This window comes from Rhizomucor pusillus, assembly GCF_041956525.1.
Source record: "Rhizomucor pusillus strain CBS 183.67 unplaced genomic scaffold VTP01scaffold_9, whole genome shotgun sequence".
In the NCBI taxonomy this organism is placed as follows: Eukaryota; Fungi; Mucoromycota; class Mucoromycetes; order Mucorales; family Lichtheimiaceae; genus Rhizomucor; species Rhizomucor pusillus.
Window position 1 is genome coordinate 646554 of NW_027192151.1, and position 17746 is coordinate 664299.

At 45.2% G+C, this 17746-nt stretch overlaps 8 protein-coding genes across 8 annotated transcripts; 5 read left to right on the top strand and 3 right to left on the bottom strand.

The window, feature by feature from the left end:
* Positions 1 to 801: 801 nt before the first annotated feature.
* Positions 802 to 3854, top strand: VTP01DRAFT_10758 (uncharacterized protein; the record flags this gene model as incomplete). The annotated part of the gene is made up of 12 exons (XM_069379155.1): positions 802 to 879; positions 943 to 1040; positions 1106 to 1211; positions 1270 to 1398; positions 1451 to 1712; positions 1767 to 2027; positions 2087 to 2229; positions 2301 to 2560; positions 2614 to 2716; positions 2775 to 2903; positions 2963 to 3407; positions 3472 to 3854. The coding sequence occupies 12 exons, from the start codon at positions 802 to 804 to the stop codon at positions 3852 to 3854; spliced, it is 2397 nt and encodes a 798-aa protein (XP_069239158.1).
* A 46-nt stretch (positions 3855 to 3900) lies between these two features.
* Positions 3901 to 6812, bottom strand: VTP01DRAFT_10759 (uncharacterized protein; the record flags this gene model as incomplete). The annotated part of the gene is made up of 5 exons (XM_069379156.1): positions 3901 to 4445; positions 4559 to 4729; positions 5056 to 5506; positions 5568 to 6122; positions 6201 to 6812. The coding sequence occupies 5 exons, from the start codon at positions 6810 to 6812 to the stop codon at positions 3901 to 3903; spliced, it is 2334 nt and encodes a 777-aa protein (XP_069239159.1).
* A 487-nt stretch (positions 6813 to 7299) lies between these two features.
* On the top strand, positions 7300 to 9319 carry VTP01DRAFT_10760 (uncharacterized protein; the record flags this gene model as incomplete). Its single annotated transcript, XM_069379158.1, has 3 exons — positions 7300 to 7370; positions 7425 to 7476; positions 7544 to 9319. The coding sequence occupies 3 exons, from the start codon at positions 7300 to 7302 to the stop codon at positions 9317 to 9319; spliced, it is 1899 nt and encodes a 632-aa protein (XP_069239160.1).
* Positions 9320 to 9415: 96 nt separating this feature from the next.
* On the top strand, positions 9416 to 10432 carry VTP01DRAFT_10761 (uncharacterized protein; the record flags this gene model as incomplete). The annotated part of the gene is made up of 3 exons (XM_069379159.1): positions 9416 to 9691; positions 9769 to 10004; positions 10069 to 10432. The coding sequence occupies 3 exons, from the start codon at positions 9416 to 9418 to the stop codon at positions 10430 to 10432; spliced, it is 876 nt and encodes a 291-aa protein (XP_069239161.1).
* A 221-nt stretch (positions 10433 to 10653) lies between these two features.
* Positions 10654 to 12198, top strand: VTP01DRAFT_10762 (uncharacterized protein; the record flags this gene model as incomplete). The annotated part of the gene is made up of 7 exons (XM_069379160.1): positions 10654 to 10777; positions 10836 to 10933; positions 10996 to 11283; positions 11351 to 11514; positions 11573 to 11726; positions 11787 to 11885; positions 11947 to 12198. 7 exons carry the CDS (start codon positions 10654 to 10656, stop codon positions 12196 to 12198), a joined length of 1179 nt encoding a protein of 392 aa, XP_069239162.1.
* A 122-nt stretch (positions 12199 to 12320) lies between these two features.
* On the bottom strand, positions 12321 to 13116 carry VTP01DRAFT_10763 (uncharacterized protein; the record flags this gene model as incomplete). The annotated part of the gene is made up of 4 exons (XM_069379161.1): positions 12321 to 12616; positions 12681 to 12824; positions 12888 to 13001; positions 13059 to 13116. The coding sequence occupies 4 exons, from the start codon at positions 13114 to 13116 to the stop codon at positions 12321 to 12323; spliced, it is 612 nt and encodes a 203-aa protein (XP_069239163.1).
* A 113-nt stretch (positions 13117 to 13229) lies between these two features.
* VTP01DRAFT_10764 (uncharacterized protein) lies at positions 13230 to 15012 on the top strand (the record flags this gene model as incomplete). The annotated part of the gene is made up of 5 exons (XM_069379162.1): positions 13230 to 13525; positions 13584 to 13907; positions 13975 to 14244; positions 14304 to 14403; positions 14461 to 15012. 5 exons carry the CDS (start codon positions 13230 to 13232, stop codon positions 15010 to 15012), a joined length of 1542 nt encoding a protein of 513 aa, XP_069239164.1.
* A 165-nt stretch (positions 15013 to 15177) lies between these two features.
* VTP01DRAFT_10765 (uncharacterized protein) lies at positions 15178 to 17694 on the bottom strand (the record flags this gene model as incomplete). Its single annotated transcript, XM_069379163.1, has 5 exons — positions 15178 to 16775; positions 16853 to 17025; positions 17088 to 17215; positions 17266 to 17466; positions 17524 to 17694. The coding sequence occupies 5 exons, from the start codon at positions 17692 to 17694 to the stop codon at positions 15178 to 15180; spliced, it is 2271 nt and encodes a 756-aa protein (XP_069239165.1).
* Between the last annotated feature and the right edge of the window lie 52 nt (positions 17695 to 17746).

Below are 17746 nucleotides of genomic sequence, written 5' to 3' on the forward strand. Positions count from 1 at the left end.
TGATGCTAAGGGTTATTGCGTACGCATTCAAGTAGCATTTGGTCATGCAGCAATAAGTCTACATATGAGCAAAGATATCTAAACGCAGACCATTCAAAACTCATGTATCAATTCTGCGATTCTTTTCGAATACAATGTTAGAGTTCCCGCATTACAACGGATAACGCGTTATAGCAAATAGACATATTCTACTTCTATTATTTTCCTATTAAAATGGAGGTTGAGCCTTTATATGCTTACTTTTTGAGAATAATGTTTTTGTCCAATTTATATGTATCTTGCAAAGCAGGCTCTACCGATCGAGTTTTTAAAAGTCATTGCGGTATGAAATTTTCTAATTGATCTATTACTTTTTCAGTCATATACTTCTTCCATTAACATATTTTTCATTACTTTCTTTTCCTCTTTTTTTCATTTTCATTGCAAGAAAGATGATCATGATCGAAAGCACTGGTGGAGCCCTCTGAATAAACCAAGCTCCGAAAATTTGCAGACGTGCAGCACAGCGATTCTCCACGCGAGTTTGGTTTCTGCTGTTGAACGCCATTGCCAAACTTTCTGCGTACCTGCAACGACGGAACCAACGAATCGCTTGATAAAACAGCAACCTATAAACTCTCAGCTACATACGATAGACCTTTGTTCAACGGGTCAATTGCAAAGTACACATTTGAGATCGCAAACGAACAGCTGCAAAGGACAAAGTAATGCAAGGCCTTCAATGAGATCAAGCTCTAGATGTCTAATAACACAACAGGCAATCTTTGCGATCAACCTCAGTCGTAAGCTTTCCCACTGAATATGGACGGAAGACCAAAGCGCCAAAGCGCGGCAGACAAGGATTACAGAGAACGTAAAAGATTAAGAAAGGACGTGGAGGTATGCAGTTAAAAGAGAAAAAGAAAATACGCATTCAAATCTAATGCCACGAATTTATACAAGACCTCAGATAAAGCCGCAAAGGCCTCAGAAAATAACAATGAGTTAGCCTTATGCAAACAGCTGTACAAGGATATCAAGGATACTAGAGATCCAGATGAGTGCGTGTCCCATCAACTGCTAAGCAATGGAAACCTAATTCTGACACCTATCTGCCTTCTTGTAGTGAAAGCCGGCTTTTGAGTTCCTTCTTTGCTCAGCTACCATCAAAGAGACAATATCCTGACTATTACGACATCATCAAACAGCCCATTGCACTTTCGACCATCAAGGTTGTAAATCATATAAACGCTCCAGTCCAGTAACAAGCGACTAATGCAAGCTATCCAGTCTAAAATAGATCACAATGAATACTCTACGCTGGCAGATATGAAGGCCGACATTGAACTTATGGTGTCGAATGCAAAGAAGTATAACATGAAGGATTCACTGGTGTATCAGGATGCCGTCAAGATTCAGGTATGGATATCTTTCTAAGCAACTTTTTTTTCAGATTCTAAGAGTATCATAGAAATTGTCCAAAGCCTGGAAACCTGACGGAACCCACAAAGGTACAACAGATGCAAAAAATAGAGAATCTTCAGCATCTGTGTCGCCTTCTGAGAAGAAAGGCAAGAACGTATTGAAACTTCCGGGCGGGGCATTTGGTGCGAACGCAAAGACTACTCCTCCTCCTCCTCCTCCGCAGCAGCAGCAACAACAACAACCGCCAGCCCAGGAATCCAAAGTTAAAGCCATTCGACTCAAAGCTGTCGAGAAACAGAACAAAAAGGGTAAAAGTGTGGAAGAGTACGGCTGTGATATACCAGATCCTGACAAAGCTTTAGGTCTCCAAAATGTCATGGATGCAATTTGCAACAAGGAAACAAAGAAAGCCATTGAGCTTTTAGAATCGGACGATACTATTGATCCCAACGGTTTGGTGGAAGTTGAAATGTTCAACGACAAATTCAAGTGGGGACCGCTCCATGCGGCTGCTTACTATGGCGACACTAAAGTTATCCATACCTTGATGAAACGAGGCGCCGATATTGAACTGAATGATACTTGGTATTCTGGCACTCCACTGAGCTGGGCTGCTTTTGGTGGTCAGTTGATGGACAGTATAGAATCATATGCTGTCTGCAAGATACTAACTGGTCTGTAGAGCACGACAAGGTGGCGCGCATACTGATAGAGCAATACAACGCCGACAGGGATGCCCGAAATAAAGAAGGACAAGTACCATTCGATCTTGTATCTGCTCCAGACGATCCTCGCTGGGTTGGTGTTCTCAAAGGTCCATTCCCGGTGAGTGGTAATTTGAAAGGACATGCGTCAAAATGCTTTTATTGACTCTAAATTTTGGTAACATAAAATAGCCTAAAGCTAAGCCTAGCCCTGATCAGCAAGAACAAAAACGATTGGTGACAAGTGTATCCATTCCTGCTAGCAGAAAGGCAGAAGAGCTCGGTGATACTCCCGAGTTACCAAAGAAGAAACGGGGACGACCTCCAAAAGCTGAGAAAGAAACTCTCGAAGCGTTGAACCGCCCTGTCAACGAAGTGGATTTGGCCGAGTTTGATCAGGTTGCATATATGAAAGAGCTTTTCCATGCAATCCGTGTCCACACAGACAACACGTAAGATAATACAAAAAGTTCAATTGTAATGTGTATACTTACAGTCTGCGTAGTGGCCGTCTGTATTCTGAAATATTCGAGGAATTGCCAGACAGGGAGGAATACCCAGACTATTACAAAACTATCAAAAAACCATTGTCTCTTGGCGTTATCGAGGTTTGTCCGAATTTTAAGATTAAAAGACTGTCCATGGGCTTAGAGTTGTACAATATAGGACAATATGATCAACAGACGTTATCCAACCTTGGGCGATTGGTTCAACGACATGAAACTTATGTTTGACAATGCGATGGAATACAACGAGCCAGGTTCACGTGTTTACAAAGATGCAAAATTGCTTTTGGTATGGCTGGAACCTGGAAGCACGTTGAAACTTTTGCGATTGACTGTATTCGTTTGCAGCGTTTGTTATATCGGCTGAAAGACAGAAATCTAGCCAGAGAAGGTGTCCCAGAATCCCAAGAACCCGAAGTAATGCAGTTATCTCTAGCAGATAGGCCTTACGATACGGATGAAAAACGTAAACCGAAGCGGCCACCTCCAAGACCTAAACCGCAGACTGGGGAGACGGTGGTCGATATCACTTCTACGCCAGCAACTGTGCCGCAGACTGCTATGCGACCAAACTATGGCATGCCGCCTGCTCCAATTATCCCTCCAAGCACTCACCCTATAATTCTTCAAGGATTCATGCAGCCCCAAGCTTTCCCTAACCATGATTATTCGGTACCAGAAAACCTGTTGAACGAAACCATCGTACATGGTCCACAAGCGAACGGAAATGCGCAACAAGTAATAACAGCGTCTCCTGCCTTCTTTGAAGAGTTCAATGTGGATCTCAGACAATGTAAGCGGAGACAATTTTGAGATAAGAGGGATAGGAACAGAAATTAACTAAGGTCACTGTGTAGTACGACCACTTTGTGGAATACGCCTTGAATCCATCGGAAATGGAGAAAAGATGACGCTTGGAGGAGACTTGATTGGTCACAGCTTTTCAGTTGCCAGCAACGTAGAGACGATAAAAATTATGCCGATACTCAAGGATGTATTGCGATCAGAGTCCAGGCGACTTTCTGTAGTCGTACTTCAAAATAACACGAAACTCAACATGGCCGAAGGTGACTTGGAATCAGCAGAAAACCCACCTTGCTGGATATCGGGTCCTTTGATGCGAGGACTCAACACCTTCAAGATCACTATATCTGCGAACTTAACCAAATCAGATATGCCTATGGGTGCTATACCGGATTACAAAACGCAGGTGTATTTCTTATTTATTTCACGGCCTTAATAGTATCACAGCAGAGTTGTTATTGTAGACAATTATGCATATAGCTTTATCGATCAAATGGATGCTTTGATGTCTCCAGACTTTGCATATACTCTGTATCCCCGATTCGTCTTAGGAATGTTTCGCGCCTCGCACTCTGTTCGGGAAGATTGGGAGATGGTGGTTTGGATGGTGTATGTACTCCACTGCTATCGTGACTTGGGGACTGTTGCCTGGATGTGCTGACAAGCCTATTGATCTGGCCACTAGCCAGACTGTGGCGTTTTGGCCGTCTTCTCAGGGACGTTTGTCCGGCCATAAGATCCCGAAATCCAGTAGACAAGCTGGCATTCTGTATGTGCTGCAGACGCAAGGATGCTGGTTTCCTATTATGTAAAGGGTATAGATCGAGTGGCAGTGTTCTGCGGTCCTCATGCGGGAGGGAATAGCTAAGAGTCGTGGGTAGCGGGATATAGAGATCTTTGGTGACCACTGGGCACTCCAACACGGGAGCATGCAGGCCTTGAAAATGATTTTCAGAGCTGGTAGTTCCCAAACAGTCAGTTGGACAATGCGACAAAGATATCTTGTCATGCTTTGTAATCCTTACAACTATCAACCAATTCAGCAATCACTGAAATACTGGTCCATTTTATGTCTTTTGAAATATCTTGCCTTTCTTCTGGTCGTCGATTTATTCCGATTTGCTTGGGATGGAGCTATACTTGCAGAATATGTTTCTGTTTCTGGAGCAACATTGTCCAAATCTTCGAATGTTTGTTCCAGAGTTCTGGTTTCAGCCAGCACTCTTTCGCCATTGCCATTATACTCTTGGTTATTGCCACTGCCAGAAACAGATGATATAAGGTGCTCGTCTGGTTCATGTATAGACATGCCTATTCACAGCATCAAACATAAAGAAGGATAAAAATGGGAAAAATCGAAAGAACTGCTGAAAATATGCTTAAATCTGAACCCATGCGAATTGTTTTACAGTGATAACAGCATTGACCCTCGTTTTCCAGCAGGGTATACAATCATTGCAGATGCGAATAAACCAGCCGCTAGGCCAAGTGCTACGTTAACCATCCTTAAAGGAAATAATGTCTGACTCGTGTCTTCTTGATAGAGGAGTGCATATGCGCCTTTGACACCTGTGTTTTGATAAAGCTCGTCAATGTCGCTCGTTCTTTAAATTCTGAATAGCAACCCCATAACCTACCTATGCTTCCCGGGACAAGCAGTGTAATACCGACTGAGAGGGAGATAAGAGGCGGTTCTCTCGATAACTTCAAGATTAGGTAAGAGTAGACGCCTGTCACGAATGCTGCCATGCTGTTGACCACGGGCGGATCCACTACAAGTTTGCCCATAAAATAAGATAAGCAAAATGTCAACGCGGCCCCTCCAAATTGGGCCGGCCACTGCTTGACGGAGGAGCCATAGGACATGGATATAGCAATACTTAGGAGTGGCAGCAATAGAATATAGAACCACGGTGAGACAGGATTTACGCCGCAGAGGGAGTCATCAGCGGTGCTGTCGTCCTCTCCAGTGATGCTTGTATACACTCGGCTGCCCATTTGGAATCCATAAGCGAGCAAGAACGCATAGAAAACGGCATACACAAGGCGGATAGTACCCGTAGTCACGTGGCGTGCCGACAATTCCATCTACAGAATGAAAGAGTTAATAGCTGAACAGTTTGATGATCAGAAAGATAGATATACTGACCACTGCCATTGTCATTGCATATCCCGGGAGCAGAATCAACATGGCTGACACGGCAACGCTGGTAAAGCAACAGTAAGCATGCAACAACCGAGCTAAAGCGGCGACGATAACGCAGGAAGAAATTTCAAAAACGCGGCCGTATATAGGAAAGTAAGCCGAAAGAATAAATAAGGCCGCTACAAGCAAACCCAGTGCGCCGCTGATTGTAGCATCGATCCATGAACCATCAAACAGCAAAGGCGCTGCAGAGAAGCTGCCAACAGAAAACGCAAAGCAAGTTCCAAGGATACCCCACGTAGGCGGTGAGGTTTCCGTGTTTTCCAAAGAGCGTATACATTTTTCTAGGGAGCCTGGATCGTGTTTCCTACGAAAATAATCATCCATGATCCGTTGGACCCTGCCTATTTTGCCCATGTCGAGCGCCTGGGCACATCGTATCATGACCGATCGAGGTTCCTGCGCTGATGACAGAAAAGTGATCAAGATGGACTCTGGTAGCAACGAAAAGGTCGCGTATATGCCGAGCAAATTGGCAGTGTGTTGCAGTGCATCTTCCTACATAGAAATGCATCACGCAGTTGGCATACGCTTTATTTATTGATACAGCCGACGGTGAAGAGCATGATCACTTACTGTTCGATGGCATGGGCAGCCGCTGTTAAGTAAGCATTGTCCTAAAAGTATTATCACCTTCTCCTTCTTGTCTTTGGCGAGATCTTCAGAACCCGAAGGAGAAGGCATTCCGGTGCATTCTGGTGTTGGTGCTACTCCAGCAGGCAACATGATGAATGGATGGTGCCTCAAACTGTTCTGACGACCGAGGAAGGTCTCGGAAACCAAAGGGCGCTCGTTCATGCCGCTAAATGTCATGCTAGAGTTGCAGCTCGACCCCCTGTCCTTTCTATTTCCACATTCGCTGCTTCTCGATGGATCTCCGTTGGGGAATGTAACTGCAGAGAAATCTGGCCGGATATCCGGCTCACGCTGCTCATTGCAGACCCTGCCACCGATACCGCCGCTGCTGCTACCGGAGGGGCCTGTCGCGACCTCGTCATCTGGTGTACTGAGATCCACTGTCTGCCACGCACTTGCCAAGGATGTGGATGATCTGCCGCTTGTCTCGGCCGCAGATGTTTCTTTGCATGTTGTGTTTCCTTCGTCAGTGAGCGTTGCTTGCGATGCGAGACTTGAATATGAATGTGTGGGAAACAGGTGTTGCCTGTGTGATTTTTTCTTCAAAGACATGATTTTGGATATGCGCGAGAGGATATAATGTTTGCGAGGAGCAAAAGGATTTGCAAAGGAAAAATTGCAAAGAAGCACGGTCGTCGTCATGCCCTCACCATCAGGACCCTCCTTCTCCTGGGAATTTCAAAGGAGTATAGTAATAGCTCTTATTACCGGCAGCAAGCTCACGGAGGTTCCGAATTCTACTGCTTGTCAATATCCAAAAAACGATAATTAATGTCGGTCGGCTATGAAATCACGAACTCTATTGGTGCCACCTTTACAATTGACTCGGTCACCAACAAGTTGTATCTTTGGAAACAATCATGCAGCTAACTATATCACAGCTCTCGTATCATTGTAGATAACTCTCGATTGCTTGCCTCCGAAATTTTTTAGTTCTGTGAGTAACACTAACACACTGGTCGACTTAGCGCAGCGAAACCTGCGGAGTTACCCCGGCGTCTGTGAGCGACTCCTCTTCCAGACAGCCTGAATTGGCCCAATGAACAATGGAACGACAACTCAAAACAGCAAAGACTTGAGCTGTTTACGTTGTAGAAAGAAGAAGGCAAAGTAAGTCCCTAACGATCAAAACACTAGTTCTTGCGGCGCTGACCTGCATTCTAGATGCTCAAAGACTCGACCAGCATGTACCCGCTGTTCCCGTTCGAACCAGCCCGTAAGAGTTTCCTGCTCCCTTATATGCACAAAATAAACTGCAGCCACAGCTCACAAAGGCACAATAGTGTGAATATCCAGATGCACCTCCCAATTTAACTGATCTTTCCCAAAAAGTACTGCAACTTTACGATACTTTGCGACAGCTGGAGAATCAATTTATTCACCAATACGGTCAAACGTGGGGAGAAGAGGATGGAAAGCAAGGCAAACAAGATCAACCTCATGACGCTCGGCTTCGTAGTTCTGGAAACGGCTCCAGTGAGAATTCTCTACAGCGCTCCACAGCAGTCGATGATGCCTCTCAACAGCAACAGCAACAGATTAGTAATACTTTCAAGCGACAAAAACTCGCGCCACCGGACGATTCGGACGATGACTTCACCGACTCTTCACTGCAGGACGCAGGCGCGACGCCTGGTAGCTGGTCGCTATCCTTGACATCAAAAGGTTTGACCATCAATGTGGCTGCAAAACGTATTGCCGATTTTACCTTATTCGCCAAAGATTTTTCAAAACAACTGTATTCACATAATCCTGAAAATTTGATCGACTATGAATGGGACACTATCGACGACGAGGAATTGGACGACGAAAACGAACTAGACGAAGACGAGTACATGGTTACGGTCCCGATTGTCTGTATACATCACTTGGTTGCTAAAGATAGTCGGTTTATCACTGGACAAGAATCTTCATCGAAGATATATGCTACTAAGCAAGATGAAATCGATCAAATTCGACTGTACCTGAACGATATCCTGATCTTTATCAACAAGCAGATCGAATCTTTACAAGCAGATCCATTTCAATCATCTACGCTCTTGCAACAAATCCAGCCTTTTATACCCTACAACAAACAACCGTCAGCATTGAATCATTTAGACTTCCTGTGCATTACTACAGCATTCGCCTCATTATTTTATCGTTGCAGTTCGCAGTCATCCTTCCCTCCATCATTTGTCCAACTTTGCATACGAATCGCCAATGCCACTCTAGTGGATAACTTATTCCAAGACGCAATACAGCAACCTGCGTTTGCAATTTGCGCAGGACTTTTATCCTGGCTGCAGCACTCACATCATCTATTCGAAATCGCAGTTATGTCACTTTCCAGCATCGACGAGAGTAATCGGCAGAAAATGGACTTTCAAGTCCTTGCGGGTGCGTTATCCATCCTCCAAGTTTATTTATCTACGTTCTCTTGTGAAGAGCACCAATGTACTAACCAAGAAGGCGTCGATTGGCTGTACAAGCGTGCCACGAAAGGACCATGGGATCAATCAAAAGAGTGCACGCTACGTGAAAAGGAGTTTTTTCAGGCCTTGAAGCTGTGTGGGATCTTGCGACGAGTCCTAACATTGTTTTACACGTCTGAAACTAATCCATCCATCCGAAAGATTGATGTCGACGAAGTATTTGATTTGGTTCGCGATATTGAAAAATGGGAGCAAGGACTAGCTGGCTGGGCCGAGTGGAGCAACAGAAGAAGCGACTTTAAGGTCGTCAGATATAAAGTGCATCTGATGCACAATATCACCAAAGTGTTATTCTTTCGACCGTTTTGCACCAAGCGTCCAACCGACGTTGACGAAGAAATAGAGCAAACACACACCCGTACAACTTTCCTAGACCTTTCGTTGGCAGCTGCCGATCGCTTGGCGACTTGTGTCTACAACCTATCTCTGGCTAAAGAGGGCAAGTTGGATGAATGGGAGCAAGCCGGTGTGATGCTGGTGCAAGATACTATCCAGCATGCAAAGCAAGTGTTTCCGTGCGATCAGGAGCTCAATAAGCAGCTTTTGGATATAAAGGACAGGTTGGACAAGAGCCGTCCCGCATGAACTAGTAAATAAAAGCGGGTTGCTGAGCAATCCCATTTGTGTCACCCTCCAAATGCCTGCAATATCCCCCTTTTCCTTCTTCGAGATCGTTCTGGTATGGAAGCAGATCTTCACTGCGCCGAAGATCCTTTCCTTCAGCTGGAATCAGACTACGATCCTGTGGTGATCGCTGCTCGACGGGGCTCCGTGAACCCGGCTCGTCGCCTTGAAAATACGACGGAGACAATCACTCCAACGGAAGAGACAGTGCCACACTTATCCGATCCCCATGAAATTGTTATTATGGCCTTGGGCAAAACTGGGGACGGTAAATCGAGTCTATTAAATGATATGCTTGGCAGACAGGTATTTAAGCACAAGCAAGCTGTGCAGGTAGGTTGCAAAATCTCCCAAGTCGTAATCCTTGTCGACAACCACCAGACACGCTAAGTTGTTAAAATCGGAATTAGTCACAAACTGCAGAAGTTCAAGAAGCATCTGGTTTCTGGGCGCCGTTGGATGCACATACTCACAGGGTTTCAAATTTCGGTTGCAATATACGGGTTTTCGATACTCCTGGATTTGGCGACTCTCAACTTCGGGATGCGCAGTTTTTACCTACTATCCAGTCGAAGATACGTGAACTGGCTTCTGAAAAAAATGCAGGCATCCACTGCCTGTTTCTGGTTTCCAAGGTCACCACGAGGCAAGTTCAAGTTTATCAATTTTGCGAGTTGCTAAAGACAAAAGCTGAAAACATTACTGTTTAGTGTAGATAGTCTCTTGGCGAACCTGCGAACTTTGAGAGACCTTTTGCATCCCAGCAAAACTTTTTGGGAAAACGTCATTCTCGTCTTTACACACGCGGATGCCAGCAATGTCAATCGCTATCGAAACAACAAGGTCGTCCTAAAGACCAAAGTATCGATATCTATCAAGGAAGAGTTTGGAATACCGCACGAACTACCAATGGTCTTTATCAGTACACAAGCTTACATGTGTAGCTATCTGAAAGGCTTAGGAGAGTGCGACTGTGATAGGAAAAGCCGGTACAGCGCAGATTGTAGGAGGCGCTTATATGAGCAAGTCTGGCTGCGTCGAAGCAAGCCCTTCCATTTTGTAGATACTGATTAGCATCAAACAAATAGACACTAAATACCAACGATGTAAATCCTAAAACTTGCATAAACACGCAATTTCTCATCTTTTTCATTAAACAAAGCCAAACGAGAGACTTGGCAAAACATGGATTAGTGTCTACCCACAGTGAAGCGGGGAAACTGACGTGCGGAGATTTGGGTTATAAGCGAACGCGCAATCCATTCCCCTCCTGTTCAACTACACAACCAAACGCAATGGCGCAAGAAGGCATCAAGCCATACTATCAAGCTAAAATCGAAGAATGCGAGCTGATTATCAATGAGAAATCGCAAGATCTGCGACGATTGGAAGCTCAGCGAAATGCTCTAAATGCTAAAGGTGCGTAACATTCTTTCTTGTGCAAACTCGTGTTCTCGGTCTCACTGGCGCGTTGTAGTTCGACTTTTGAAAGAGGAACTACAGTTGCTTCAAGAGCCTGGATCGTACGTTGGAGAAGTTGTTAAAGTAATGGGAAAAAAGAAAGTTCTTGTCAAGGTACGCTATGACTGCTACGAGACAACAGGAGGAAAAACGATAGCTTACGCATGTACATACAGGTTCACCCAGAAGGAAAATACGTTGTGGACATTGCTCCAGAGATCGACATTGCACAGCTTACGCCCACCGTCCGTGTTGCTTTGCGAAATGATTCTTATCAGCTTCATAAGATTTTGCCCAACAAAGTCGATCCTCTCGTTTCTCTTATGATGGTCGAGAAAGTGCCAGATTCCACGTATGAAATGGTTGGCGGTTTGGAACAGCAGATCAAGGAAATCAAAGAGGTTATCGAACTTCCAGTAAAGCACCCCGAATTGTTCGAGTCTCTCGGTATTGCTCAGCCAAAGGTATGCTGCACTCGATATTGTCAATTTTAGATGCGCTTGGATATTCATACCTCGCTGTGTTCCGCAGGGTGTGTTATTGTATGGACCGCCAGGTACCGGCAAAACATTGTTGGCTAGAGCTGTCGCACATCACACAGACTGTCGTTTCATTCGTGTCTCCGGTTCGGAACTTGTACAGAAATATATCGGTGAAGGCAGTCGCATGGTCAGAGAACTATTCGTTATGGCTCGGTAAGCGACGTGGAGCAAAGGTATATCACGTATAATCTATTTAATATCTTTCTCCTAGTGAACACGCACCTTCTATTATTTTCATGGACGAAATTGATTCAATTGGTTCAGCTCGATCAGAAAGTGGAGGAGGTGGAGACTCTGAAGTACAAAGAACCATGCTTGAACTCCTTAACCAACTGGATGGTTTTGAGCCAACAAAGAATATTAAGGCAAGTATCGCCATCGTAAACACTTGATTCACCTTTCACTGACAAACGATCATATTGCAGGTCATTATGGCTACCAACCGCATAGATATTTTGGACGCGGCTTTGTTGCGTCCGGGACGTATTGATAGAAAGATTGAATTCCCTCCACCGAGCGAAGCGGTAAGGAAATAGTTGACCCAGTCATTTTGAATTTTTGGTATTGAATCGTTGCTATCTTTAGGCACGAGCGGATATTTTGAAGATTCATTCTCGAAAGATGAACTTGACTCGCGGTATCAATTTGCGTAAAATTGCAGAAAAGATGTCTGGCAGCAGCGGTGCAGAAGTAAAGGCTGTCTGCACTGAAGCCGGCATGTTTGCATTGCGCGAGCGACGAGTGCATGTTACCCAGGAAGACTTTGAGATGGCCGTCGCTAAGGTTATGAAGAAGGATTCAGACGCAAATACCAGTTTGAAAAAGTTATGGAAGTAATGGATTTGCACATGCCTTTAATAGTCAATACAATGTGTCTACAACTTCCACAAGCGCAGCTCATGTTTTCTTTGTACAAATACGATGTTGCCGATTCCCAACTGATATTCACAGTCGTCTGTCTATTTTGTATCTTGTTCCTCCAATTTTCGCTCAAGTTCTTTGACTTCAAGTTCCAGCTCTTTTAACCGATTATCTAATATCTGGGTATATTCGTCATCTGTCAAGATTTTAATGGGTGACCATGATGGCATCCGCAGATATTCCCAAAAACTCTGCGACGGCTGTTGTACCGGTTCCACCTTGTGACCCAAGATCTTCTCCTGTCGCCATTGATTTCCCGCCGTGTAAGCTGTTTGCAAAGAAGCACCTAGCAAACCAAAGATCACAGCGCCGGGCAAGACGCCTCTGGGTCCGCCTAATTATTGTTCATTAAAACCACGCATGCATGCACACACACAGAGAGAGAGAGCCGCGCTTACGATATATGGCTGACAGAATGCCGCCGCTAGTGAATCCTGCCAGAGTGCTACTTAGAAAGTCATCGTATTTCCGTGTCTGAGAGTCTTTAAGTCCAAACTGTGGATTCTTTCTCCTTTGGGACGCTACAAAGGCTTCACGGACGACTTTTATACCAATGTTAATAACTGAATTATTAAAGTGTTTATTGAATATACACCTGCACTCACCAAAGAAGGTTGCACCAAATGCACCGCAGTTGACGCCTGTCGAGATTGCAAACTGCTTGATTGGTGCGTTGGTCAGAATAGCAGCACTAGCACCAGCGATCGCTCCGACGGTGCCTACAAAGACATTGCATGTTTATACAAGCGCAATTCTATCCTGAGAGCTCAGTCTACCTGAAGCCAATGTGCCTGTAACAACAGTTTCCACAGAGCCTTTTTCTCTGTCTGACATTGTCTGTGCAGGAGCAGCTACTAAAAAGTCATATTGTCCGTGTCAGCCACATTAAGCAGCTCAGACCTGGAACATAGAGTCGCTCTTTTCCGCAATGAAACCTTGCACACCTTATGTCGCTGAGCCAATCTTCAAATAAACGTACAAGAGATCTGCCGATCGGCGTGCTTGTACCGAGCAAACAAGACGATACGAGTCAGAACGGCAACCTTTTCTTATTTCGCGATGTTAATCAGTGGAGACAGCATAGCGAGGAGCTTGGCAGCGCACCCAGCCAAACGCAGGACCAGAATTATGCAGATAACACCGTCGTTTGCTCAGTCGGCATCCCTTTAAGCGTATCTATCGTCGATTTTCTAAGCTTTGTCGGCTCGTTTGATCAGTTTATAAGTCATTACAGACTTATACGGTAGCGTCTATTCCTAACATAAGCGAATTCACATCATCTGACGATACATTAACGACAGTGAAGCAAATCCACAAAGCTACATGGTGCTTATTAAATTCCGGCAGAGCATGGCTGCTCGCGACTATTACTCTTCATTCAATGGTCGGCCGTTTAGCTCCATGGAACCGGAAACGTGTTCCATCTATTTTGTAAAATCTATCCATGCGGAATCGATGCTGGCGCCGCCGTTCACATTTTTCCATCTTGACGACGAATCGCAGTCGAGTGTGCCCACTTGCCCAGTATGCTTGGAAAAGATGGATGACAAGTTAACGAGCTTGCTTACTATTCCCTGTCAACATACGTTCCATGGCTACTGTCTCTCAAAATGGGGTGACGGAAGGTAAGAGTAAAAACTGGAATTGATGGTTTTGGATATACTCATCACGCATTTGCATTGTGCGTATCAGTTGCCCAATATGCCGCTATTCGTCTAAACCATCCTCAAAAGAAATATCAAATAGTCTAAATCCAATGGAGTCAGACGATGGCAGACGGGATGATCGAAATCATTGCCTAGAATGTCTTTCGACGGAGGGACTTTGGATCTGTCTGATCTGTGGTTACATTGGTTGCAGCAACGGGACTCCTTCACATGCATATGATCATTACTCAAAAACAAGCCATCCATATGCATTGGAGATAGAAACACAGCGTGTGTGGGATTATGCAGGCAAAGGGTAAGAAATTTGCTGCCTCGAAGTATATAATGGTAATTGACGATGTTTGGTGACTGTAGGTTTGTGCATCGTTTGATCCAAAATGTTGTTGATGGCAAGCTTGTCGAGTTACCAGATACAGAAGGGGATGCAACGTCTTCTGAAAATGTGCCGTCGCAGGTAAATTCTCTTTCCAGAAGACACGATAAATGTGATGCTTAGCCGTAATGTTTGAAGGAGAAACTCGAAGCAATGTCCTTGGAGTACACATATTTACTTTCTTCGCAGCTGGATTCACAGCGCATGTATTACGAGGACCAGCTGGAAGAGGCTATGGCACAATTGTCATCCTTGACACAGCAAGTTCGAGTATTATCACGAGATTTGGAAAGTTTAGACCTGCGGAACCAAGAGCTCAAACGGTTGAAAAGTAATGCGGAGACATTAAAGGCCAATATGCAATCCAGTAGAGAACGGCTGGAGAAAGAAACAACCTCAGCACGGACGCAGCTGGAAGAATCTAGGCAAGCACTTGTGAAAGCAAAACAGACCAACGACGAATTATTGTCGGACATAGCAGAGCTCAAACAGTCTCAACAGCAAAAGCAGCAAATGATCAAGGAACTTGGAGATCAAGTACGCGATCTAAACTTTTTTCTCGAGGCACGCGAAACCGTCCAGTCTCATCCGGAACTGGAAGGTGGCAGTGTTGGTACAACATCGCAGCAACAATATCAACAACACCAGCAACATCGACAGAATACCCGCAAACATCGCAAAAAACGATAAACTAAATGCTATCACATGTTACAATTTACATTGCATTCTTGTAATCTTCCAAGTGTAAGCATGGCAAATGTAGAAGGGACATGGTAGTTCCAGTTACGGACAACAATGGAAATGATACAAGAATACCGTTTTAATTAGCTTGTTTATATTTCCAATTTCAATCATTTAAATATTCAAGAAGAGCTCTTGCATCTTTGGCAGAGCCCAGAACTTGTCAGCTACAACCTTTTCAAGAGAGTCTGCCAAAGCACGGACGCTTTCCATAGCAGGAATAATCTTATCGCTGGAGAATACAGCAAGTTTCTCGACCTCTTGGATTTCATTCATTTCCAAAGTCAACTGCTCTAGTTCGCGCACCTTTTCTTGGAGCTCAGAGGCGGTAGGTGTCAATTCCTTCAAGAGCTTGATTTCGGGAGTGGCTTCAAGACCAACATCCTTGAGTTTGGAAGCGGTGTCTGCCAACTCGGCGCGATAAGCGTACACAGATGGAAGAACTTGCTGGATAACCATGGTGATCAAAGTCTGGGCTTCAATCATGACATCCTTTGCATATTTCTCCATCAAGATATGGAAACGAGAGTGGAGTTCCACGTCAGAGAAAACGCCCATGCGGCGAAGCATTTCAGCATTCTCGGGACGAAGCAGTCTGGAGAATGCATCGGGGCTCTTTGTGATGTTGGGCAAACCGCGACGAGCAGCTTCCTGCAACCATTCTTCAGAGTAGTTGTCGCCTTCGAAGCGGATCTTCTTGGTCTTCTTGATGTATTCTCGGATAACCTCCAATTGAACTTCCTTTGTAGCCTTAGTGGCAGAGCCCATACGCTGGCGCAAGGAAGCAGCAATTTCTTGAAGCGAAGATGCAACAGCAGAGTTGAGCAATGTGATGGGGAAAGATACTGACTGCTTTGAACCGACAGCACGGAACTCGAACTTGTTGCCAGTGAAGGCAAAAGGCGAGGTCCTGTTGCGGTCAGTCAAGTCGCGAGCGATGCTGGGTAGAGTAGCGACCTTCAAGTCGAGGACAGTGCCCTTGACGCGGACGTGCTGTAATTGCTTCGAGGTAACGTCAGAGTTGATAGAACGGCCTTCCTCGATAGCATTCAAGACTTCATCCAAGTGACTGCCCAAGAAAACGGAAATAATACCAGGGGGAGCTTCGTGAGCACCGAGACGATGGTCGTTGGATGCTGATGCGATACCAGCACGAAGCAAGTCACCGTGATCCTGCACAGCCTTCAAGACAGCCAAAAGGAAAATCAAGAAGCGGTAATTGGTTTCGGGAGTCGAAGTGGGTTCGAGCAAGTTGTCACCATGCTCAGTCGATAAACTCCAGTTGCAGTGCTTTCCGGAACCGTTCACACCACGGAAAGGCTTTTCATGGAAAAGGACCTTGAGCTTATGTCTGTGGGCTACACGGTGCATGACATCCATAGTCAACAGGTTGTGGTCGACTGCCAACATGGCTTCTTCGAACACAGGTGCAACCTCGAACTGGGCAGGAGCAACTTCGTTGTGTCTTGTCTTGATAGGGCATCCCAATCTAGCCAATTCGTACTCGCATTCACTAATTGCGGCCAGGACGCGTGTGGGGATCTTGCCAAAGTAGTGGTCTTCCAACTGCTGGTGACGGGGAGGGAGACCACCAATAAGAGTACGGCCGGTGATCTTCAAGTCAGGGCGGAGAGTGTAGAGGCCTCTATCGATAAGGAAGAATTCTTGCTCGGTACCAAGGGTGGTGAACACATGCTTGGCTCTCGGATGATCTATGATTGATCGGGAAAAGGTGGGAGAACAATCAGTTGACTATGACAAAAAACAAAAATATGTTCCGAAAACAAACCTTCATCGACATCTTGGATCAGATTGAGAACTTCAACAGCAGAACGGTTAAGAACTTCGGACGATCGCAAAAGTACAGACTTTTCATCCAAAGCTTCACCGTTGTAAGAAATGAAGACAGAAGGGATGTACAAGATCTTGGTTCCATGTGGACCATCCTGAACAAACATTGGGCTATAATTATCATGCTTTAGTTGCCCGAATCTACTGATCGTATCACAATCTCGGGTTTATACCTTTTCGTGTCCCATACGGTGTAACCGCGAGCCTCAAAAGTAGTACGCATACCACCCGATGGGAACGAAGATGCGTCGGGCTCTGATTGCAGCAGCTGCGAACCGGAGAAGGTCTCCAGTGCTGTGACCTGTCAAAAACGGTTAATGGTGGCATAAATATACACAGATCAGAAAATACCTCTTCGAATCCATTGTGATAAGTGCTCTTCAAGGTCAAGAATGAATCATGCTTTTCAGCAGTAGAGTCTGTTTGCGGCTGGAACCAGTGAGTGAAATGCGTGGCACCACGTTCGATGGCCCAGACTTTGACCGCATGAGCAATGGCATCAGCTGTGGCTTTATCGAGAGTCTCGTTGCCTCGAAGTTGCTTTATGAAGCTCTAACATATAATTATTTAGTCGCTGTGCTATGCACGCTGTTGTCACTATTGTAGTACCTGGAATACTGGCTTCGGAAGCATTTTGGACATTTTGGGTAGAGAGAAGACATTCTCGCCAAAGATCTCCGAGACAGACTGGATTCGACCATTGCGTTCAGGGAATGCGATGGTACGGGGAGCTCTTGTCAAGCTCTCGACGACAGTGTCGACACGCGCCTGGTGAGTCATACTGCGGGGGAAGAAAGTATAGGTGAAGAGAAACGACCGCCGAAAAGAAATA